Source organism: Tachypleus tridentatus, chromosome 4, assembly GCF_004210375.1.
Source record: "Tachypleus tridentatus isolate NWPU-2018 chromosome 4, ASM421037v1, whole genome shotgun sequence".
In the NCBI taxonomy this organism is placed as follows: domain Eukaryota; kingdom Metazoa; phylum Arthropoda; class Merostomata; order Xiphosura; family Limulidae; genus Tachypleus; species Tachypleus tridentatus.
Genome location: NC_134828.1, coordinates 94,380,823 through 94,408,328, shown reverse-complemented (window position 1 = coordinate 94,408,328; position 27,506 = coordinate 94,380,823). Strand labels below are relative to the sequence as shown.

Below are 27,506 nucleotides of genomic sequence, written 5' to 3'. Positions count from 1 at the left end.
CGAATGACAAATTCTATACTTACCACTGATGTGATATCTTCAAAGATAGCTAACACCGAAAGGCAAATTCTATACTTACCACTGATGTGATACCTTCAAAGATAGCTAAAACCGAATGACAAATTCTATACTTACCACTGATGTGATATCTTCAAAATTAGCTAACACCGAATGACAAATTCTATACTTACCACTGATGTGATATCTTCAAAGATAGCTAACACCGAATGACAAATTCTATAGTTACCACTGATGTGATACCTTCAAAGATAGCTAAAACCGAATGACAAATTCTATAGTTACCACTGATGTGATACCTTCAAAGATAGCTAACACCGAATGACAAATTCTATACTTATCACTGATGTGATACCTTCAAAGATAGCTAAAACCGAATGACAAATTCTATACTTACCACTGATGTGATATCTTCAAAGATAGCTAACACCGAATGACAAATTCTATACTTATCACTGATGTGATATCTTCAAAGATAGCTAACACCGAATGACAAATTCTATAGTTACCACTGATGTGACACCTTCAGAGATAGCTAACACCGAATGACAAATTCTATACTTACCACTGATGTGATACCTTCAAAGATAGCTAACACCGAATGACAAATTCTATACTTATCACTGATGTCATATCTTCAAAGATAACTAACACCGAATGACAAATTCTATAGTTACCACTGATGTGACACCTTCAGAGATAGCTAACACCGAATGACAAATTCTATACTTACCACTGATGTGATACCTTCAAAGATAGCTAACACCGAATGACAAATTCTATACTTACCACTGATGTGATACCTTCAAAGATAGCTAACACCGAATGACAAATTCTATACTTATCACTGATGTGATATCTTCAAAGATAGCTAACACCGAATGACAAATTCTATAGTTACCACTGATGTGACACCTTCAGAGATAGCTAACACCGAATGACAAATTCTATACTTACCACTGATGTGATACCTTCAAAGATAGCTAACACCGAATGACAAATTCTATACTTACCACTGATGTGATACCTTCAAAGATAGCTAAAACCGAATGACAAATTCTATACTTACCACTGATGTGATATCTTCAAAGATAGCTAACACCGAATGACAAATTCTATACTTATCACTGATGTGATATCTTCAAAGATAGCTAACACCGAATGACAAATTCTATAGTTACCACTGATGTGATACCTTCAAAGATAGCTAAAACCGAATGACAAATTCTATACTTACCACTGATGTGATATCTTCAAAGATAGCTAACACCGAATGACAAATTCTATACTTATGACTGATGTGATATCTTCAAAGATAGCTAACACCGAATGACAAATTCTATACTTACCACTGATGTGATATCTTCAAAGATAGCTAACACCGAATGACAAATTCTATAGTTACCACTGATGTGACACCTTCAGAGATAGCTAACACCGAATGACAAATTCTATACTTACCACTGATGTGATACCTTCAAAGATAGCTAACACCGAATGACAAATTCTCTACTTATCACTGATGTGATATCTTCAAAGATAGCTAAAACCGAATGACAAATTCTATACTTACCACTGATATGATATCTTCAAAGATAGCTAACACCGAATGACAAATTCTATACTTATCACTGATGTGATATCTTCAAAGATAGCTAACACCGAATGACAAATTCTATAGTTACCACTGATGTGACACCTTCAGAGATAGCTAACACCGAATGACAAATTCTATACTTACCACTGATGTGATACCTTCAAAGATAGCTAACGCCGAATGACAAATTCTATACTTATCACTGATGTGATATCTTCAAAGATAGCTAAAACCGAATGACAAATTCTATACTTACAACTGATGTGATATCTTCAAAGATAGCTTAAACCGAATGACAAATTCTATACTTACCACTGATGTTATACCTTCAAAGATAGCTTAAACAGAAAGGCAAATTCTATACTTACCACTGATGTGATACCTTCAAAGATAGCTAACACCGAATGACAAATTCTATACTTACCACTGATGTGATACCTTCAAAGATAGCTAAAACCGAATGACAAATTCTATACTTACCACTGATGTGATGCCTTCAAAGATAGCTAAAACCGAATGACAAATTCTATACTTACCACTGATGTGATATCTTCAAAGATAGCTAACACCGAATGACAAATTCTATAGTTACCACTGATGTGACACCTTCAGAGATAGCTAACACCGAATGACAAATTCTATACTTATCACTGATGTGATACCTTCAAAGATAGCTAACACCGAATGACAAATTCTATACTTACCACTGATGTGATATCTTCAAATATAGCTAACACCGAATGACAAATTCTATAGTTACCACTGATGTGACACCTTCAGAGATAGCTAACACCGAATGACAAATTCTATACTTACCACTGATGTGATACCTTCAAAATTTGCTAACACCGAATGACAAATTCTATACTTACCACTGATGTGATACCTTCAAAGATAGCTAACACCGAAAGGCAAATTCTATACTTACCACTGATGTGATACCTTCAAAGATAGCTAAAACCGAATGACAAATTCTATACTTACCACTGATGTGATATCTTCAAAGATAGCTAACACCGAATGACAAATTCTATACTTATCACTGATGTGATATCTTCAAAGATAGCTAACAACGAATGACAAATTCTATACTTACCACTGATGTGACACCTTCAGAGATAGCTAACACCGAATGACAAATTCTATACTTATCACTGATGTGATACCTTCAAAGATAGCTAACACCGAATGACAAATTCTATACTTACCACTGATGTGATACCTTCAAAGATAGCTAACACCGAAAGGCAAATTCTATACTTACCACTGATGTGATACCTTCAAAGATAGCTAAAACCGAATGACAAATTCTATACTTACCACTGATGTGATATCTTCAAAGATAGCTAACACCGAATGACAAATTCTATACTTATCACTGATGTGATATCTTCAAAGATAGCTAACACCGAATGACAAATTCTATAGTTACCACTGATGTGACACCTTCAGAGATAGCTAACACCGAATGACAAATTCTATAGTTACCACTGATGTGATACCTTCAAAGATAGCTAACACCGAAAGGCAAATTCTATACTTACCACTGATGTGATACCTTCAAAGATAGCTAAAACCGAATGACAAATTCTATACTTACCACTGATGTGATATCTTCAAAGATAGCTAACACCGAATGACAAATTCTATACTTATCACTGATGTGATATCTTCAAAGATAGCTAACACCGAATGACAAATTCTATAGTTACCACTGATGTGACACCTTCAGAGATAGCTAACACCGAATGAGAAATTCTATACTTACCACTGATGTGATACCTTCAAAGATAGCTAACACCGAATGACAAATTCTATACTTATCACTGATGTCATATCTTCAAAGATAGCTAACACCGAATGACAAATTCTATAGTTACCACTGATGTGACACCTTCAGAGATAGCTAACACCGAATGACAAATTCTATACTTACCACTGATGTGATACCTTCAAAGATAGCTAACACCGAATGACAAATTCTATACTTACCACTGATGTGATACCTTCAAAGATAGCTAACACCGAATGACAAATTTTATACTTACCACTGATGTGATATCTTCAAAGATAGCTAACACCGAATGACAAATTCTATAGTTACCACTGATGTGACACCTTCAGAGATAGCTAACACCGAATGACAAATTCTATACTTACCACTGATGTGATACCTTCAAAGATAGCTAACACCGAATGACAAATTCTATACTTACCACTGATGTGATACCTTCAAAGATAGCTAAAACCGAATGACAAATTCTATACTTACCACTGATGTGATATCTTCAAAGATAGCTAACACCGAATGACAAATTCCATACTTATCACTGATGTGATATCTTCAAAGATAGCTAACACCGAATGACAAATTCTATAGTTACCACTGATGTGATATCTTCAAAGATAGCTAAAACCGAATGACAAATTCTATACTTATCACTGATGTGATATCTTCAAAGATAGCTAACACCGAATGACAAATTCTATACTTACCACTGATGTGATATCTTCAAATATAGCTAACACCGAATGACAAATTCTATAGTTACCACTGATGTGACACCTTCAGAGATAGCTAACACCGAATGACAAATTCTATACTTACCACTGATGTGATACCTTCAAAGATAGCTAACACCGAATGACAAATTCTATACTTATCACTGATGTGATATCTTCAAAGATAGCTAAAACCGAATGACAAATTCTATACTTACCACTGATATGATATCTTCAAAGATAGCTAACACCGAATGACAAATTCTATACTTATCACTGATGTGATATCTTCAAAGATAGCTAACACCGAATGACAAATTCTATAGTTACCACTGATGTGACACCTTCAGAGATAGCTAACACCGAATGACAAATTCTATACTTACCACTGATGTGATACCTTCAAAGATAGCTAACACCGAATGACAAATTCTATACTTATCACTGATGTGATACCTTCAAAGATAGCTTAAACAGAAAGGCAAATTCTATACTTACCACTGATGTGATATCTTCAAAGATAGCTTAAACCGAAAGACAAATTCTATACTTATCACTGATGTGATATCTTCAAAGATAGCTAACAACGAATGACAAATTCTATACTTACCACTGATGTGACACCTTCAGAGATAGCTAACACCGAATGACAAATTCTATACTTATCACTGATGTGATACCTTCAAAGATAGCTAACACCGAATGACAAATTCTATACTTACCACTGATGTGATACCTTCAAAGATAGCTAACACCGAAAGGCAAATTCTATACTTACCACTGATGTGATACCTTCAAAGATAGCTAAAACCGAATGACAAATTCTATACTTACCACTGATGTGATATCTTCAAAGATAGCTAACACCGAATGACAAATTCTATACTTATCACTGATGTGACATCTTCAAAGATAGCTAACACCGAATGACAAATTCTATAGTTACCACTGATGTGACACCTTCAGAGATAGCTAACACCGAATGACAAATTCTATAGTTACCACTGATGTGATACCTTCAAAGATAGCTAACACCGAAAGGCAAATTCTATACTTACCACTGATGTGATACCTTCAAAGATAGCTAAAACCGAATGACAAATTCTATACTTACCACTGATGTGATATCTTCAAAGATAGCTAACACCGAATGACAAATTCTATACTTATCACTGATGTGATATCTTCAAAGATAGCTAACACCGAATGACAAATTCTATAGTTACCACTGATGTGACACCTTCAGAGATAGCTAACACCGAATGAGAAATTCTATACTTACCACTGATGTGATACCTTCAAAGATAGCTAACACCGAATGACAAATTCTATACTTATCACTGATGTCATATCTTCAAAGATAGCTAACACCGAATGACAAATTCTATAGTTACCACTGATGTGACACCTTCAGAGATAGCTAACACCGAATGACAAATTCTATACTTACCACTGATGTGATACCTTCAAAGATAGCTAACACCGAATGACAAATTCTATACTTACCACTGATGTGATATCTTCAAAGATAGCTAACACCGAATGACAAATTCTATAGTTACCACTGATGTGACACCTTCAGAGATAGCTAACACCGAATGACAAATTCTATACTTACCACTGATGTGATACCTTCAAAGATAGCTAACACCGAATGACAAATTCTATACTTACCACTGATGTGATACCTTCAAAGATAGCTAAAACCGAATGACAAATTCTATACTTACCACTGATGTGATATCTTCAAAGATAGCTAACACCGAATGACAAGTTCCATACTTATCACTGATGTGATATCTTCAAAGATAGCTAACACCGAATGACAAATTCTATAGTTACCACTGATGTGATATCTTCAAAGATAGCTAAAACCGAATGACAAATTCTATACTTATCACTGATGTGATATCTTCAAAGATAGCTAACACCGAATGACAAATTCTATACTTACCACTGATGTGATATCTTCAAATATAGCTAACACCGAATGACAAATTCTATAGTTACCACTGATGTGACACCTTCAGAGATAGCTAACACCGAATGACAAATTCTATACTTACCACTGATGTGATACCTTCAAAGATAGCTAACACCGAATGACAAATTCTATACTTATCACTGATGTGATATCTTCAAAGATAGCTAAAACCGAATGACAAATTCTATACTTACCACTGATATGATATCTTCAAAGATAGCTAACACCGAATGACAAATTCTATACTTATCACTGATGTGATATCTTCAAAGATAGCTAACACCGAATGACAAATTCTATAGTTACCACTGATGTGACACCTTCAGAGATAGCTAACACCGAATGACAAATTCTATACTTACCACTGATGTGATACCTTCAAAGATAGCTAACACCGAATGACAAATTCTATACTTATCACTGATGTGATACCTTCAAAGATAGCTTAAACAGAAAGGCAAATTCTATACTTACCACTGATGTGATATCTTCAAAGATAGCTTAAACCGAAAGACAAATTCTATAGTAACCACTAATGTGATACCTTCAAAGATAGCTAAAACCGAATGACAAATTCTATACTTACCACTGATGTGATATCTTCAAAGATAGCTAACACCGAATGACAAATTCTATAGTTACCACTGATGTGATACCTTCAAAGATAGCTAACACCGAATGACAAATTCTATACTTACCACTGATGTGACACCTTCAGAGATAGCTAACACCGAATGACAAATTCTATACTTATCACTGATGTGATATCTTCAAAGATAGCTAACACCGAATGACAAATTCTATAGTTACCACTGATGTGATACCTTCAAAGATAGCTAACACCGAATGACAAATTCTATACTTACCACTGATGTGATACCTTCAAAGATAGCTAACACCGAATGACAAATTCTATACTTACCACTGATGTGACACCTTCAGAGATAGCTAACACCGAATGACAAATTCTATACTTACCACTGATGTGATACCTTCAAAGATAGCTAACACCGAATGACAAATTCTATACTTTTCACTGATGTGATATCTTCAAAGATAGCTAAAACCGAATGACAAATTCTATACTTACCACTGATGTGATATCTTCAAAGATAGCTAACACCGAATGACAAATTCTATACTTATCACTGATGTGATATCTTCAAAGATAGCTAACACCGAATGACAAATTCTATAGTTACCACTGATGTGACACCTTCAGAGATAGCTAACACCGAATGACAAATTCTATACTTATCACTGATGTGATATCTTCAAAGATAGCTAACACCGAATGACAAATTCTATAGTTACCACTGATGTGATACCTTCAAAGATAGCTAACGCCGAATGACAAATTCTATAGTTACCACTGATATGATACCTTCAAAGATAGCTAACACCGAATGACAAATTCTATACTTACCACTGATGTGATACCTTCAAAGATAGCTAAAACCGAATGACAAATTCTATACTTACCACTGATGTGATATCTTCAAAGATAGCTAACACCGAATGACAAATTCTATAGTTACCACTGATGTGATACCTTCAAAGATAGCTAACACCGAATGACAAATTCTATACTTACCACTGATGTGATACCTTCAAAGATAGCTAACACCGAATGACAAATTCTATACTTACCACTGATGTGACACTTTCAGAGATAGCTAACACCGAATGACAAATTCTATACTTATCACTGATGTGATATCTTCAAAGATAGCTAACACCGAATGACAAATTCTATAGTTACCACTGATGTGATACCTTCAAAGATAGCTAACACCGAATGACAAATTCTATACTTACCACTGATGTGATACCTTCAAAGATAGCTAACACCGAATGACAAATTCTATACTTACCACTGATGTGACACCTTCAGAGATAGCTAACACCGAATGACAAATTCTATACTTACCACTGATGTGATACCTTCAAAGATAGCTAACACCGAATGACAAATTCTATACTTATCACTGATGTGATATCTTCAAAGATAGCTAAAACCGAATGACAAATTCTATACTTACCACTGATGTGATATCTTCAAAGATAGCTAACACCGAATGACAAATTCTATACTTATCACTGATGTGATATCTTCAAAGATAGCTAACACCGAATGACAAATTCTATAGTTACCACTGATGTGACACCTTCAGAGATAGCTAACACCGAATGACAAATTCTATACTTATCACTGATGTGATATCTTCAAAGATAGCTAACACCGAATGACAAATTCTATAGTTACCACTGATGTGATACTTTCAAGGATAGCTAACGCCGAATGACAAATTCTATAGTTACCACTGATATGATACCTTCAAAGATAGCTAACACCGAATGACAAATTCTATACTTACCACTGATGTGATACCTTCAAAGATAGCTAAAACCGAATGACAAATTCTATACTTACCACTGATGTGATATCTTCAAAGATAGCTAACACCGAATGACAAATTCTATACTTACCACTGATGTGATACCTTCAAAGATAGCTAACACCGAATGACAAATTCTATACTTACCACTGATGTGACACCTTCAGAGATAGCTAACACCGAATGAGAAATTCTATACTTATCACTGATGTGATATCTTCAAAGATAGCTAACACCGAATGACAAATTCTATAGTTACCACTGATGTGATACCTTCAAAGATAGCTAACACCGAATGACAAATTCTATACTTACCACTGATGTGATACCTTCAAAGATAGCTAACACCGAATGACAAATTCTATACTTACCACTGATGTGACACCTTCAGAGATAGCTAACACCGAATGACAAATTCTATACTTACCACTGATGTGATACCTTCAAAGATAGCTAACACCGAATGACAAATTCTATACTTATCACTGATGTGATATCTTCAAAGATAGCTAACACCGAATGACAAATTCTGTACTTACCACTGATGTGATATCTTCAAAGATAGCTAACACCGAATGACAAATTCTATACTTATCACTGATGTGATATCTTCAAAGATAGCTAACACCGAATGACAAATTCTATAGTTACCACTGATGTGACACCTTCAGAGATAGCTAACACCGAATGACAAATTCTATACTTATCACTGATGTGATATCTTCAAAGATAGCTAACACCGAATGACAAATTCTATAGTTACCACTGATGTGATACCTTCAAAGATAGCTAACACCGAATGACAAATTCTATACTTACCACTGATGTGATACCTTCAAAGATAGCTAACACCAAATGACAAATTCTATACTTATCACTGATGTGATATCTTCAAAGATAGCTAACACCGAATGACAAATTCTATACTTATCACTGATGTGACACCTTCAAAGATAGCTAACACCGAATGACAAATTCTATACTTATCAAAACTGCTAAAACCAAAAATTGTTTTAATGACTGTCACTACAACTCTTGAGTTTACGAACTTACATCTTAGCCGCCAACCAGTTAACCAGCCCATTTTAACGCTCTTTATGTAAAAATTAATACTTTTTTACCTTGTCGGTGTTTCTTTACTCTCGTATTTTCGACAGAAAATAATGTTCGGTGCTCACCAATTCCGGCTGAAAAAAAGCAGATAGTCCGAAAACAAATTGTTCTATACGTGCAGTTCATGGATATTGACATCTTAAAAGATACATCACTATATACAATGTTAAAACCAAATATTATATTAAATAAAGATGTTTTTTACAACCGTGTGATCTTATGCTCCCCGTATTCAGTTGGTAGAATGGTAAACAAATCACAGATAAGTAATTCGAGTTTACTTGTTTCCTATAAAGTGCAGAACTGAGGTTGTAATAACTTGAAGTAACAGTTGGAGGTTAACTATTATTTACTCAAATTTTCATGTCATCTTACCAACATTAACATTCAGTAATTAAATGGTACGTACACAGTTCAAAATAGTCATTAAGTTAGTGTTTCTGAAAATGAAAGAGCTACTACTGAAACTCACATTATTGTCTGTATAACTACTAAGCTACCAGTGAAACTCACATTATTGTCTGTATAACTACTAAGCTACCACTGAAACTCACTTTATTGTCTGTATAACTACTAAGCTACCAGTGAAACTCACATTATTGTCTGTATAACTACTAAGCTACCACTGAAACTCACTTTATTGTCTGTATAACTACTAAGCTACCAGTGAAACTCACATTATTGTCTGTATAACTACTAAGCTACCACTGAAACTCACTTTATTGTCTGTATAACTACTAAGCTACCATTGAAACTCACTTTATTGTCTGTATAACTACTATTATAACTACTTAACTACCACTGAAACTCACTTTATTGTCTGTATAACTACTATTATAACTACTTAACTACCACTGAAACTCACTTTATTGTCTGTATAAATACTATTATAACAACTTAACTACCACTGAAACTCACTTTATTGTCTGTATAACTACTATTATAACTACTTAGCTACCACTGAAACTCACTTTATTGTCTGTATAACTACTATTATAACTACTTAACTACCACTGAAACTCACTTTATTGTCTGTATAACTACTATTATAACTACTTAACAACCACTGAAACTCACTTTATTGTCTGTATAACTACTATTATAACTACTTAACTACCACTGAAACTCACTTTATTGTCTGTATAACTACTATTATAACTACTTAACTACCACTGAAACTCACTTTATTGTCTGTATAACTACTATTATAACTACTAAGCTGCCACTGAAACTCACTTTATTGTCTGTATAACTACTATTATAACTACTTAGCTACCACTGAAACTCACTTTATTGTCTGTATAACTACTATTATAACTACTTAGCTACCACTGGAACTCACTTTATTGTCTGTATAACTACTATTATAACTACTTAACTACCACTGAAACTCACTTTATTTTCTGTGTAACTACTATTATAACTACTAGGAACAATGTCATATTAAAATACGTCCCTAACGGTGGTTTTAATAACCGACTGTGCTCTATCTATAAGTATATTTAATTTCTAAACTTCAATTTTGTCTGTTGTCTAACAAATAGCATCTTTCTATTTGGCTTCATCACAAACTTCAATATGTTATCCAATTTAATTTCATCTTTAAGCTTGTCCGTCTTTCTGGTTCAGCAAGAAAAACTTTGAAGTCTGACACCGAATAAAAGAAAACTGGAAAATCCTGAGACAACTCATTCTTACAAAGCGAAACCAGAATGCTACGCTTATGCAAAGCAATAACAGAAAAAAATCAGAAAAAAATAAGTTTAATCTTTCATTGGTAGTATGACGTAGCCAAAGGTTCGATATTGAGATGAGTTATTACCAAAGCTTTTAATCGCAGAAAACATCGAGATAGATCTGTTTTGTTATGGGTTCAAATTAAATATATATATATATAAACTATAAATAACGAATTACATGATGAAAAAACCAACAACACCAGTTTTGTGTGTTAGTAAAAATGTTGTTAATACGCCAGGAATATGCTAAAATCCATTCAAATATCTTATTACTGCAGACTGTGTATATCTTGAATTACAAATAGCTTATTACTGCAGACTGTATATATCTTGAATCACAAATAGCTTATTACTGCAGACTGTATATATCTTGAATTACAAATAGCTTATTACTGCAGACTGTATATATCTTGAATCACAAATAGCTCATTACTGCAGGCTGTTTATATCTTGAATTACAAATAGCTTATTACTGCAGACTGTATATATCTTGAATTACAAATATCTTATTACTGCAGACTGTATATATCTTGAATTACAAATAGCTTATTACTGCAGACTGTATATATCTTGAATTACAAATAGCTTATTACTGCAGACTGTATATATCTTGAATTACAAATAGCTTATTACTGCAGACTGTATATATCTTGAATCACAAATAGCTCATTACTGCAGGCTGTTTATATCTTGAATTACAAATAGCTTATTACTGCAGACTGTATATATCTTGAATCACAAATAGCTCATTACTGCAGGCTGTATATATCTTGAATTACAAATAGCTTATTACTACAGACTGTATATATCTTGAATTACAAATAGCTTATTACTGCAGACTGTATATATCTTGAATTATAAATAGCTTATTACTGCAGACTGTTTATATCTTGAATTACAAATAGCTTATTAGTGCAGACTGTATACCTTGAATTAACATAGTTTTAAACAAATTTATAGTAGATAATTCACGAACACATTTATTTTCTCAGGCGAAGATATATATATATATAGTTCTTCAAATTTCTTAAAACTAGAGTTCTGGTTAATCGACCTTATATTATACTAAATGGTATTTCGTGTTTAGTAATACGTTTTAGCATATTTAATCTTTAAAATGAAGCCCTCAGGTCTGAGGACACAGTTCTCTTTCTATGTAGCTTAGAGGAAATATAAATTTCTTTATAAACTTATCAGGATGATATTTATAACAAAACTTTAAACTGGAAAACAAAAGCAAGACAAATAAAACAGTTCGCGTAAAAGTTTTATCGATTGAAACGATAACTTAACGTTATAACATAAATATGTTGTTTTAATAATATTTTTTAAATAAAAATGAATCAAGTAATTAGGTCCAAACACAACTAATCTCTCTCTTGCCCGAATTATCACAGCTACAGTTTGTATCTTGAAACAAGTTTTGTTATCTAAGAAGATATTAAAAAGAAAACTCATTATAAATATTCTTAATTTTCAGAATGTAGCCGTGAGTTTCAGAAAATAGCAAAATAAAACACATCAATAACAATAAACAAGCGTTTCCAAACTATAAGATAAAACTGTGAGACTTATAAATGAGTTTTGCTCCAATTATTCGATTAAATTTGTTCAAATATACCAAGTTTCTTGGCTATCCAGAATAAACACAAAAAGAGAGACAGAAAATGTAATGACTAAAGTTAAGAATTTTTAAATTCTAGACTGGAGATGAAAATCGAAAATAAAATTGTATTTCTTACAACTTGGAGTACCAGTCTTCTGGACGAAAGTTATGTAAATTCATGAATAATCAAAGGTTGTTGTTGTTTTTGAATTTTGCACAAAGCTACTCGAGGGCTGTCTGTGCTAGCCGTCCCTAATTTTGCAGTGTAAGATTAGAGGGAAGGCAGCTAGTCATCACCACTCACCGCCAACTCTTGGGCTACTCTTTTACCAACGAATAGTGAGATTGACCGTAACTTTATACACCCCCACGGCTGGGAGGGCGAGCATGTTTAGCGCGACGTGGGCGCAAACCCGCGACTCTCGGATCACGAGGCGCACGCCTTACGCGCTTGGCCTATAATCAAAGGTTAAATTAAAACATGAAAATTTTCTGCCATATATGTAATCGTAAAAAAACACCATTAACAGTTACAAAATGCAGAAGTCTAACCGCAAATTATCTCGTTTTCTCCATGAACCCAACGAACTTCCATATAAAATATGGGGAAGTTTCTTCCGTACCTGACAAGGTGGTTAAGACGCTTGACTCATAATCTGAGGGTCGCGGGTTCGAAACTCCGTCACACCAAATATGATCGCCCTTTCAGCTGTGGCGTCGTTATTATGTAACGGTCAATCCTACTATTCGTTGCTAAAAGAGCAGCCCAAGAATTTGCGGTGGGTGGTGATGACTAGCTGCCTTCCCTCTGGTCTTACACTGCTAAATTAAGGACAGCTAGCGCAGATAGCCCTCATGTAGATTTGAGCGAGATTCACAAACAAACAAAAAATCATTCAAAGTAGTTTCTTGGATATAAAAGGATTTTTGTATCATTAATGTATTGATCAGTAATGCTATACTTGAGTTGAAACCTTTTTATTAAATCATGCAGGTAGTCTGATTAAGAGTTGAAATATTTTTATTAAATCATTCAGGTAGTCTGGTTAAGAGTTGAATTTTTAAATTAAATCATGCAGGTAGTTTGATTAAGAGTTGAAATCCTTTTTATTAAATCATGCACGTTGTCTGGTTAAGCGTTGAAATCGTTTTATTAAATCATTTAGGTAGTCTGGTTAAGAGTTGAAATCTTTTTATTAAATCATGCAGGTAGTCTGGTTAAGAGTTGAAACCTTTTTATTAAATCATGCAGGTAGTCTGGTTAAGAGTTGAAATCTTTTTATTAAATCATGCAGGTAGTCTGGTTAAGAGTTGAAATCTTTTTATTAAATCATGCAGGTAGCCTGGTTAAGAGTTGAAAGTAAAACCATTCTGACTATTCGTCATAACGTCATAACCGGAAATTATAGAATAGATCTGAGCCATGGAGACCGGAGAAACTGGATTCTACACATCAAGAACGTCCAGGAGTCCGACAGGGGAGGCTACATGTGTCAGATAAATACATTTCCTATGAAAAGTCAAGTCGGGTATCTAGACGTTGTTGGTAAGTTAATGAACAATATTAGTTAATATAGTGTTATTGAAGCTACTATGGAAAAGGGTATCTGGACATTATTATAAGATATCGAACAATATTAGTTAATATAGTGTTATTGAAGCTATTATGAAAAATTGTATTTATGCGTTGTTATCAGATATTGAGCAATATTAGTTAATACGGTGTTATTGAAGCCGTTATGAAAAAAGGTATTTATATTTTATAAGATATTGAACAATATAAGTTAAAATGGTGTTATTGACACCGCTTCTGCAAAAGGGTATTTATACGTAATTATTCGATATTGAACAATATTAGTTGATATAGTGTTATTGAAGCTACTATGAAAGTTTCTAGTAACTTTCTAATCACTAAAGAAGTAAAGTGTTAATAACGCATTATATTTATCATTATTGAAATGTTATTGAAAGCCTCCTGGAGGGGCCATCTGTTTTAACTATTTACACCGCTTTACAGTAGTGTGTTGTCTGTCAATTAATCAGTAAAGTGGTCGCATGTCATAAATCACGAGAAGAATTATGCACTCAGTAAACTACAACACTGTATGAGATATGAACTTCATAAAAAAACTACGTGTTATTCTTAATTTTGGTTTTATTCACTCTTGGAATAGAATACTTTCGGGGAAGTACAGTTAGTTCATAATTGGCACTGTTAATTGACAATTTGGTTAGCTAAGGGTTCTTGGTAAGCTGCAGCTAAACATTAATAAAGGTTCTATAATTCTCCTTGCTGATTACACATTGTAGCAAGCGCGTTGGAATCAGGTTTAGTTTGTTATTCACCAAGGAACAAAAAGCCAGATAAACGCTACTAACCAAAATTAATGTATTGTTAAATTGTAAGTTGTATAAATGCTCTAACATTCATTAATAAAAAATTGTTATTAGCCAGAACTATCCGCATGTTTGTTTCTGATAAAAGAACAAACGACCTGAAACAATTGTGTGCAAACTAATTATGTATCCATTAGATTGGCTATTACCCATATCGACTCAGAGAGATGTCATTGAAATGAAAATTATTATACTGTAAGACCACAATTACAATTATTGGTTAGTAGCCAAAATCATCACTTTTGACGTATTTGTGATGAGAATATGTTAACCAGTGAGAAAAGTATTTTAAACTTCTTGTTTATTAAATTATCGTATCTGATTTCGAGAAATTCTTAAATAAAGATCTGTTATGCATGAAAACCTATAGGTCGATTGTTTCAGAAATATATACATGATTAATTCGGTTTTTATGTATGTATGTATGCATCTATCTATCTATATACTTATATCTGTGGATATATAAAAATCTATAAGATGTTTGAGGCGATAAACATAATGTTTCAACATTTGTTAAAAATTTTCCTTCAATTCCCCAATAATAGAATTCCTTATGTCCCCAGAAAACTCGACTAAAGAAATATTCATTGTGTCTCTTTCTTTCGAGAAGATAAATAAAGAACAATATTTCTTAAACTATCCAACGTCCACAATAGGAGTACCCAATAACCTACGAACGTAATTCTTATTCTAGAAATAAATTACAATAAAAGAGAGAGTTTTTGAGAGCCGTAGAAAGACTTTCATATTCTCTAGTGACGTTTTACGTCGTTTAGAAGCGTAAGCCATTAAGTTCTGCTATACCTTTAAGCATTCACCTGGAAATCGAATGGCGAATGTACCTTACTGAGCTGTCTAGTGTGATATATCTGTAGTCATGCACGATGGTGATATATTGGCGGAGACTCAAATATTTTCGTACTGCAATACTTTCATGCTGATATAAATCCTTTAACTAAGATGATAGACGGGGCCCTCTTTAGGACATGAAACCTGCCTTTTTTTATTTAAATTTTTGAAGAGAATTCTGAAAAAGAAAAACGATGAATGAAGGAAATACTTGCTGCATTTTTCCTTTCTACCCATTTATATTTATCTACAGTTACAAGACCGTGCTTTCAAGACTTATAAGTATAGTTTTGAAAATATTAAATTATCTGTAACATTCAAATATGTTAGCTTTTTGGCGGAAGTAAGATTTGTTTTTATTCTTATTGTAACTAAAAATACTTTTTCTTGAAAAAATCGCATAAAGTAATGATGGTTCTTTTTATAACAAACTGATTTTTGACAAGAAATTCCGTAAAGTGATTTTAATTTTTTTTCGAAAAGGAAAACGACTCTCTCCTCTAATCAAGGCCTGGCGTGGCCGGGTGGTTAGAACTCTCAATCTGAGGGTCGATGGTTTGAATCCCAAATTTTCTTGTCTTTTCCACATTTTGCGTGTTGTAATATGTGGTCAATCCCAGTGTTCGTTGGTAAAGGAGTAGCCCAAGAGTTGGTGGTGGGTGATGATGACTAGCTGCCTTCCCTCTAATCTTTTACTGCCAAATTAGGGATAACAGATAGTCCTTACATGATGTTCCCAATAAACCAAACCTTTTATAAATTTCATACGCTATGAAACACAAATTCCTACATAGAAACGCCTTTTGTTCTCCTGTTAACCTACAGTGTTTGTAAATTATTTTATAGACGTGTCAGGACAAACAATCTATCCTTTCATCACGCTCAAAACAAACAAACAAAGAAACGAAAATTCCAAGCTTTCTTATAATGATTCTTATTTCAAATCCAAGGTTATTTTTTCTTCTGGTTTCACATATATTTTTTTCTGTTTGTGCTTTCTCGTTAAGCAAAACCTTTGTCGATTGCTCTGGTAAAAAAATAAATATATGGAATATATAAGTAGATATCTCTGATGATAAACCAAGGAACGTGTAAAATTTTCCAAAAAAAATCTTATTTTCAACGATTTGATCCTATTTGAATTGGAGGACTTTCGACAAAGATGTAAACGTGTGTTTACTTCAAGGATTAGACTGTTCCAAAGAACAATTTGTGTGACGTTGTAGCAGCATTTTAAGGAAAGTTGGCACTGAAAACGAGACTAAAGAAGAACTGGAAGCATAAGAGTTTCCTTTAGGTCATGTCTTAACGACGTTCCAAGCCTTACAGCCAACCACGACCTGAATTGATTGCATCTGAACCTCCTTGTTTATTCAGCGCAGCATATTGTCCTCATCGATGATGCCACATCCTGTCCAACGTATTAACTGTCTATTCTTTTTTTTTTCCTTCAGTACCACCGGTAATCATTGACGCCGAGAGTGATACTGACGTTTTGGCACGTGAAGGCTCAAACGTCACAATGAAATGCCGGGCTAAAGGGTATCCTTTTCCCGAGATTACGTGGAAGAGAGAAGATGGTCAGCCTATATCTGTAGGTCTCTGGCAAAACGATCTTGACCAAGGTAAGTAAATATTTATTACAAACAGTTTCTAATGTAATGATGCTATAATTTATATTGATGACACTGTTTGCAAAATGACTTTTAACATGTAAGTGTAGCATAAATTCCAAAATGGAAATTGAAATACTTATATAGGCCTTACTTTTTTCCGTAGCAGTATTGATATTAATAGTGATTAAAATATTTAAACACCATAAATATACCTTTCAGTATGTATCAAACATATTGTTATTGAAAGGAAAGGTTAAGTCACTGGCTGAACAAAATCTGTTTTATTACCGAGGTAGAACAAGCTTCTCGCAATTCAGTTGCATCCATAACATTGTTCACACGTGACACACATAGGAGTTTAAGTCGACAAGTTCATCAAACTTATTATGAATTAATAGACTAAACATGAGTCAATTAAAATATCTTGGAAGAGTAAACAAAAAAAAACTTGGCCAGTAACATGAAAGACATTGTTAAAGATGGAGTATTTTACAACTTGGACAGTAACATGAAGGACATTGTTAAAGATGGAATTATTTTACAGCTTGTTCAGTAACATGAAGGACATTGTTAAAGATGGAGTTATTTTACAGCTTGTTCAGTAACATGAAGGACATTGTTAAAGATGGAGCTATTTTACAGTTTGTTCAGTAACATGAAGGACATTGTTAAAGATGGAGTTATTTTACAACTTGTTCAGTAACATGAAGGACATTGTTAAAGATGGAGTTATTTTACAGCTTGTTTAGTAACATGAAGGACATTGTTAAAGATGGAGTTATTTTACAGCTTGTTCAGTAACATGAAGGACATTGTTAAAGATGGAGTTATTTTACAGCTTGTTTAGTAACATGAAGGACATTGTTAAAGATGGAGTTATTTTACAGCTTGTTCAGTAACATGAAGGACATTGTTAAAGATGGAGTTATTTTACAAAGACAACTTCAGAAATTTCAATGTTTATTAATTATGTTATATTCTTGGGTAAGTGCTTTTGATGAAATGGCTCAGGTGTTGGTTGGCGTAATTTGTTTATGCTAAAACTTGGGAAAGTGAATGATGGTTTATAGACAAACTGTTGGGTTTTCGGACAGTGTTCTTAAAGTAACAACTTAAACTGTTTTCTAGTTTCTCTTTAGTGATTTAATCACGAACACGATGGCTTTGAAAATAAGGTAAAAGGTGTTTTGTTCACATTAGCTATAGGAAAGTCATTACGGTACCTAAAGTAGAATCCTTAAAGTGGAACTTCAACAGTTAAACGTATGTGGAAAGATGTATGTTTTTTTGTCAAACTGCATTTTTTACATACATTTGCTTTTGAGTTATAAATTTTAATACATGGTAATTAAGTAACAGTATGGGTAAGTTTATAAAAAATACTAGTTTTAATCTCACGAGCAATAAATATTTAATAAGTAAAATTACTCGTTGTTTTATGTTCCAGTGTAAACTTTATGAAGGTAATTGTGTGTGTCAGAGTTCAAAACTATTTTATTATGATTAGTTTCAGCAAAACATGGAAAAATGTAGTGAACATATTACAGTCAATAAAGGGAACAAGACGGACGAAACAGGCACAGTGATATTTTATTGGATATAAACAAAAGATCGAATTATATTTGAACAGAACATTATTTTCTTTTTTTGGATTTTTATACAAGAATGTGTTTGGATATTTCATGTACTATTTGCAGATATATTCAAAATGCACAAAGTTCAACTTTTATTTCTTTAGGGACATTATCAGAATGAGTCCATAAGAAACATCGTTGTTTAAATTATGTTTTAGTTTGTGTGTAATTATTAACTGTGAACACTGTCATTCATCCATTTGCTAAAGTTTGGAGAAGACATGTCAAACTGCTAAAGCGTCTCTTCATTAAGAACCTGTAGAAATGTCATACAATGGTTTCAATTTAGTTTTCATAGTCATATTAACGAATCTTTACTCGAGTAAACCTTAGGAATACATTAGCCATCTCAGAATCCCATTTGGTAATCATAATTTTGATTTCAGATAATAGATCAGCTGTTTTAAAGGATGTTTATAAGTGCTAGAAGACAAAGCCGTTTTCATTAGAAAGCATCTAGATAACTCTTACTGTGATTGAAATCAAACTTATATTTTAGTATGAACTGTTCTCAGACTTAGTTTATAAGTTAATATATTTCGGACGAGAATTCCCTAGCTGCGTAATGTTTACAGTTATGAACGAAATCTCTCAAGTTTCAACTCATAAACATGATTAGTTGATAGGAGGGTGCACGTTTTGTAAAGATATATATATACACACACACAATGTATATCTGCTTTCGCAAAATTAGTTGAACGGCTACATAATCTACATTATCCCAAGCTCTATACGTTGATGTTTATATGTTACAGATCCTTTTCTCTGACGAACTATTCAGATTTTTCCAAAGAGTTAACTCTCGTGTCTTATTAATACCGTTCTCTTGCTCGATTTTACTGTATTCATCTTAGTTCAAGTTTTACAGTCAGTCTAGCTTGTAAGAAATTAAAGGTAAAAACTCTTTTGCATTTTGAAATAACCAAATGGATCATAAAAATAGAAAAACAATATTTTTATTGCACTCTGTAGGGGGCGACTCAGATGAACTTAAGAACTATATAACTTTTGTGTTTCTTTCTCCACAGAAATACGAAACTATTAACGTCGGTAAATTCACACTTAGTTTCTCTGTTTCTCATAAACATTTTAATGAAAGCCAAAAGATAAAAACAACAACAAAATGTATAAACTGGAGTCCACCTAAAGATATTCGTTTGTTATTATTATATCTCTATAGATTATATATTCAAGTTGTTTATTCTGTACAGTAATGAAGCATATATTCTGTTTTAGTTCTTTGTCTTTTGTAACTAAACTTTTGCCTTAATAGTTCCTATAATTAAAATAATAAAACACCCATATTTGCTACTCTTTCATCTAAGCCAACTGTGTTTTATTAGTCACCGATCTGTACTAAACACACTTTTAGTATTTACTAATTATTTCTATGTAGATAATACTATATTTTCATATTTACTTCTTTAGTCTGATATAAATGAAAATTACTGTTTAATATTCACGTGTTTCTGGAAAATAAACTTTAATATTGTATTACATTCTGATGCTAGTAACTATTAGTTATTCTTGCAAATTTTGTACATGTAAAAACAGCTGGTATGGGTTGCCAAAATTTTATGTAGATGAGCGAACAACGTTTCGATATATTTCGGTCATCGTTAAGTTCACAAAGAGAGAAAATAGTAACTGACTGATAGCTTACAACATGTTTGAAGGGGTTGTGTAATTGAGTGTAGGAATGTAGAGGGCGTGCTTAGATGTTAAATATATTTATTAACATAGGAATAAAGGTGTTCCTTTGTATTGGTTTAGTTTGGGCTTGAATTGTTGTATAAATAAGGCTTCTTTAATTTTTCGTTTGTTTATGTTTGTTTCTTTATATAGTATTTGGGTGTTTTTTATGGTTATGTTGTGTTTATTTGATTTGCAGTGTTCGAAAACATGAAAAGGTGACTTTTTGTGTTCTTTTAATCTAAGCACGCCCTCTACACTTCTACACTCAATTACACGACCCCCTTCAAACATGTGGTCAGCTATCGGTCAGTTACCTCTTTCTTTCTTTGTAAACCTGATGATGAACGAAAAGGTCGAAACGTTGTTCGCTCCTCTACATAAAATTTTCGCAATCCATACCAGCCGTTTTCACATATATATATTTTCTATACAAGTGGGTTTTCTCATCATCACGGAATATTCTTGCAAACTTTATTTCTATAAAAACGTTTTTTCATTTCTTTTCTTATGCATTTATCAAGATTACTCTAAACTTTATTATTTATTTGACTGTAGTAAACAACATTTTCTATTTATTCATTCTTTTTATATAAAGTTAAAACTTTTATTTCTCCTGTCTTTAAAAAAAACACACACTTGTCTTTTGATAATTTACTCGATCCAATAAACTGTCTTTATATGTTTCAGTTTATTTAAGTTCTCGTAATTTCTAAATATTCACTTGATATTTCTATAGTTTGTAGCTGGTAAACTTTTTATTTCTATTATTGTCAGAACTCTCTTTTTCCTCACTTTATTTATAATAAATATTTTTCAATATTTATTGTTACTTGTACTCTACCATGTCTATTTTTTCTTTATCAACAGTGAAGGAAAGTTATATTTACCTTTCCTTTTATCACTAGTAACTAAACTATTACTTCTTATTGAAATAACGAAGCCTTCGTATGCACTTCCTTTCTTTCTGGTAGTGGAACTTCCATCATCATTCTTTCCTTACTAAATACAATTTTTATTAGTTCCAAACTTGTCTGAACTAAGTATCTTTTATAGCGTGTACCATGCTCTTGTAACCCTATTATAAGTCTAACCCTACTATTGTTTTTATTAGGTCCGTCTCTTTGGTAACTAAACTTTCGTGCTGTTCAATATTTCCTCCACTCTATAACACGATATTTTTATTTACTCATGGAATATTATCCTGGATTACCATTTCTACTACTCCCTGTTTCTACTAATAAAAAATAATAAACATTCATCTTCTCTGTTTATCTGTTCGTGTTGATATTTACTTATAGACTGAATAAAGAAACTGCACAAGCAGTATTTTAATGTTCCTTCCTGTAATGGTTGAACAATATATTTTAAAGTCCATTTTTCTGTAACAGCTAAGTTTAATTGTTTGTCATTTCTCTACCAGTAAGAAGCAAACAACCAGTTTGATTTGTCTTAAAGCTGAAGTAACCACATGTGTGTTTGTTATAGATACGTTATAAATATATATAACTGCTAAACTTCTATTTTTCTGCTCGAAAAAGCAAACATTCATTTTTTTATTTATCTCGTGTCTGTAGTAACTAAACTTTTAACAATTTTTCTCTGCCAGTTATAACTAAGTCGTCTGTTTTACTTGTCTTTTTAGTTATTAACTATATATGTTTATACTTTCACATACGTCTGTGTTGTAACTCAAATTTAAGATCAAATTATTTCTCTGCTTGTAATGATTAAACAATTGTTTCCACTTCACGTCCATCTTTGAGTTTCTTTTTTTTTCCAGTGATTATAATTTCGTTTTTTTTTTTGCTCTCGGAGGTAACATAATTATCACCTTGCCAACAGCAACAAAAGTTTATATTTCAGAGTTAATTAATCTGCTTACAAAAAATATTCATCTTTCCTTCTCCGTTTGTTAGTAGTAATTTAATCTGTCTCTTCTGTTACTCTGTCTCTAATGGGAATACAATTGTTAGTAGTTACTGTTCTGTCAATTAATCTGTCTTTCACTGTTACTGTCACTAATTACTCTTCACTGTTAGTAATTTAATCTGTCTCTTCACTGTTACTCTGTCACTAATGGGAATACAATTGTTAGTAGTAATTTAATCTGTCTCTTCACTGTTACTCTGTCACTAATGGGAATACAATTACTTTACACCACTATTCTATTAGTGGTTAATAAACCTCCATATTTATTATATCCTTATGTTCGTTATTCTTAATATTTCGCTGCAGTAATAATAATTAATTAGGTTCTGCTTCTTACTCGGCCCGGCATGGCCAGGTAGATTAAGGTGTTCGAATTCCCGTCGCAACAAACATGCTCGCCCTTTCAGCCGTGGGGGCGATATAATGTGACGGTCAATCCCACTACTCGTTGGTAAAAGAGCAGTCCAAGAGTTGGCGGTGGGTGGTGACGACTAGCTGCCTTCCCTCTAGTCTTACACTGCTAAATTACGGACGTCTAGCGCAGATAGCCCTCATGTAGCTTTGCTCGAAAATAAAAAACAAACAAGCTTTTTACTCTAGTAAACTTTGCATAATAATTCGCTATGGTGCTATTGATGAATAGTTTTAGTTGCTAATTTGAATTTAAAATTTTCTTTCAGCATGCCAGAACATTCATTCCCTAATATAATAACAAGAAACTTCAGTTTGTATCATATAGCATACCGTTTAAAGAAAATTGCAAAATGTTTTTTATTAATTATAAGGGAACGCATTCATGTTCATATGCACTTTTTCTTCTCAGTAAAATATTTAAAGTACTGTTATCCAGTAAGTTGTGGCACTGGGATTTTATTATAAGAGCTTTGGTTGTATTATTTATGGTTTTCATATCCTTAGACATCTCATATAAAGGAGAACTTCTGAAAGTGACCAAAGTTAGCAGATTACACATGGGTGCCTACCTGTGTATCGCTTCCAATGGAGTACAACCTTCAATAAGTCGACGAGTTGTTCTACACGTGCACTGTAAGAGTAATGACTACTATGTTGTTATTGTAATTGACTATATTTACACGTGCTTGAGGAAAGCATCATTTTTAAGCTATTTCAACTGGCAACATTTGACTATATTGTAAGCTTTTATCAGTGATGCACATAACTTATTTCCATCTTTATATTATTAGAGTTTTAAAACTATGACAAAATCTAGATTTCACTGGGAACGTTCATAACATAAAAATATTAATATGAAACGACTTATTTTGGTCATATGTTAGAAACGTATTAACTGTTATAAACTTAAGAAACGCCATGTTTGACAACGCTTATGTACAATATATATAAATATATGTTTGTTTTTTTAGTAAAACAAATAAAGAAAACATGTTCTCATTTTAACTTAGAAATAAGATTTTCTAAACCATGTTTGTGTGTGTCTGTGGCATAATGTACTTTTGTTTCTACAGTTTGTTGTATACAGATTGTGGAGTACGTTATATTAAAAACAAATTGAATATACACATTAAAGAATCACATAACAACCAAAGATTATGATGATGTAACGACTTGGGGGATGGAGTATATCAGAAATATGTTTTGACATTCTGATATCACGTAGGGGAGGGGGGGGGTAATAGCACCGAAATTTGGTTGCTGTTGAGAAAGGCATGTAACTATGAAGATGTCTTTAGATCTGAGATTAAAACTTTCAAGTCAGGGTTACCCATGATGAGTCCACTGTAAAAGTAAAAGGTGTGGTGATGAAACTGGTAAAACAGCTGCAGATAAAATATAGCTCTTGCACAATAAACAGCTTATGGAAAGCAGTCAGGGAGGACTGGTGCGCTTTGGAGCTTTTTGTAATGGAAATTAAGTTGCAAAGCTATTGTCAACAATACCGCCGTCAAATGGGACATGACATAACTCGGTTACGTAGACCGTAAGGAAATGTTGAGGCTCTAAAAATATTTTAATATAACGTACTGAACCTCTGTATAACTAGTTCCAATAATAAGTGTCATTTTATTACACAGTAAACAAACGTTTTATATTTGTTAAAAGCTATGTAAATTATAAGTAAATGCTAATGGCATGTGTTGAAATCCGGATACCCAGAGCACAGTAAAAAACAAGTTATCACAACATCTCTATAAATACAAAAAAGGTTTGAATAAATCCACTGATACCACTGGATAGATTATTTTGACAATTTTCAATTATGGTGTTATGTATTTCACCGCAACAGCCTTTTCATTTTGTTTCCATGCAGTTTTATATATATATATGATATCAATATCCAAGTATACGCTTTACGAGTAATATAGAAAAGAAAATACAAAGTTTAATATTAGTTTTCATCATCTAAAGTACGAACATTCTGTTGTTCTTTTCTTCAGTTCTTAGAACATCTTATTTCGTTTCAGTAACCTTCAATATCACTGTTAGCGATAAATGTTATTATATTTATGAAAATGTAATTTATAAGTGATTTTTTTCATCTAAATTTGCTTATTATTTACACAGTTACACCGATGATATGGGTTCCAAATCAACTAATCGGTTCACCCATCGGTAATGACGTCACACTGGAATGTCACACCGAGGCGTATCCGTCGTCAATCAACTATTGGCAGACTGGCAAAGGAGACATGATTGTAAGTGACCACAAATACCGTGTCAAAGACGAACACAAAACGTACAAAGTTCACATGAAACTTATTATTTTGAACATTCAAGCAGACGATTTTGGAACTTATAGGTGCCACGCCAGAAATTCCTTAGGTTCCACAGAAGGCAACATTCGTATATACGGTGAGTTTTGTATTATATGCATATTTGTTCAACAACAACAACAAAATAAATCTTTGTTCTTTGGATGATATAAAGATGATAACAACAGAAAAGTTCATACTTAAAATGGCATATTGTAAGAACTATTTAGTCTAGAATAATACAGTTTTTATCGCAGGCACATTGAGAACTGTATAAAGAAAAGTCTATATATTGCACAAGGATATTCGAAACTTAATTAAAGTGCAGAATTGCTTTTATTTGTTTTTGTCTCGCTCTAATTTCGACCGTATAAATTGATCGTTGTAATAAAATACGTTTTGTTTTGTGGTGTGTTGCGATGATCAATGATCACTGTCCAGATCAAATAATAGTTGTGGAAACTTTGTTGATATATGGACTGGTTATGCTGTCTGTGAAGGACAGAAATCTCATTGAATATTTTCTGGATCAATAATATGTGAAACACACTGTATCATGTACAAGCTTATTTGGCCGGGCATGGTCAGGTGGTTAAGGCGCTCGACTCGTAATCCGAGGGTCTCGTGTTCGAATACCCGTTACACCAAACACGCTCGCCCTTTCACCCCTGGAGGTTTATAACGTGACGGTCAATCTTACTATTCGTTGGTAAAAGAGTAGCCCAAGAGTTGGCGGTGGGTGGCGATGACTAGTTGTCTTTCGTCTAGTCTTACTCTGCTAAATTAGGGGCGGCTAGCGCAGATAGCCCTCGAGTAGCTTTAGGCGAAATTCAAACCAAACTAAGGTTACTTTAATACAATGTATGAATCTCGATATTGTTCTGGTGAAACTTGGTTTGGCCCGGCATGGCCAAGCGTGTTAAGGCGTTCGACTCGTAATCCGAGGGTCGCGGGTTCGAATCCCAGTCGCACCAAACATGCTTGCCCTTTCAGCCGTGGGGGCGTTATAATGTTACGATCAATCCCATTATTCGTTGGTAAAAGAGTAGCCCAGGAGTTGGCGGTGGGTGGTGATGACTAGCTGCCTTTCCTCTAGTCTTACACTGCTAAATTAGGGACGACTAGCGCAGATAGCCCTCGAGTAGCTTTGTGCGAAATTCAAAACAAACAAACTCGGTTTGTTTATAATCGCTTTGTAGTTTACTTTTATAACAGCTGATAAAAAATAAAACTGCTAGTAAAGTAGAATGTAATGCATTTTACTGGTTATTAAATACAAATGACATTTAAAAATGAAAAAAATCGTATCGCTTATTCAATAAATATCAAAAGTTTTCAATAAAGCACTTTTATCATCATCAACGGATACAACTGATGGAAACTGATTAAACCTAAAAAGCTTTACTATGACGGGATAAAGACCGTCAATTAAGAAACTGTAGACCGGAAATGTATCCAGTAATTTGGGCAGACTATTAATTGAATGGTTTTGTTTTCAACGACGACTTCTTCGATAGTCCTTTTTTAGTGTGCGTGTTATGTTGAAGATGGAGAGTCAGAGAGAACAGGGTCTATAGAACATTGTTGAGTTATCACTAAAAGCGGCTGGAAAATTGAGGTGTTAGAGACAATGAGCGTAGGAAACAAACACTGCTCTCGTATTCTTGTTCATCAAAGGAGAAAATTCATTTCCACG

General features: G+C 33.2%; 1 protein-coding gene across 1 annotated transcript in view; it reads left to right on the top strand.

The window, feature by feature from the left end:
- Nucleotides 1-27,506, top strand: part of LOC143249709 (lachesin-like) — a 109,659-nt gene that overhangs the window by 60,860 nt on the left and 21,293 nt on the right. Inside the window, exons 3-6 of the mRNA XM_076500021.1 lie at nt 14,297-14,504; nt 17,659-17,829; nt 23,997-24,125; nt 25,623-25,910. Coding sequence (XP_076356136.1) covers nt 14,297-14,504; nt 17,659-17,829; nt 23,997-24,125; nt 25,623-25,910 — 796 coding nt within the window. The remainder of the gene's footprint in view (nt 1-14,296; nt 14,505-17,658; nt 17,830-23,996; nt 24,126-25,622; nt 25,911-27,506) is intronic.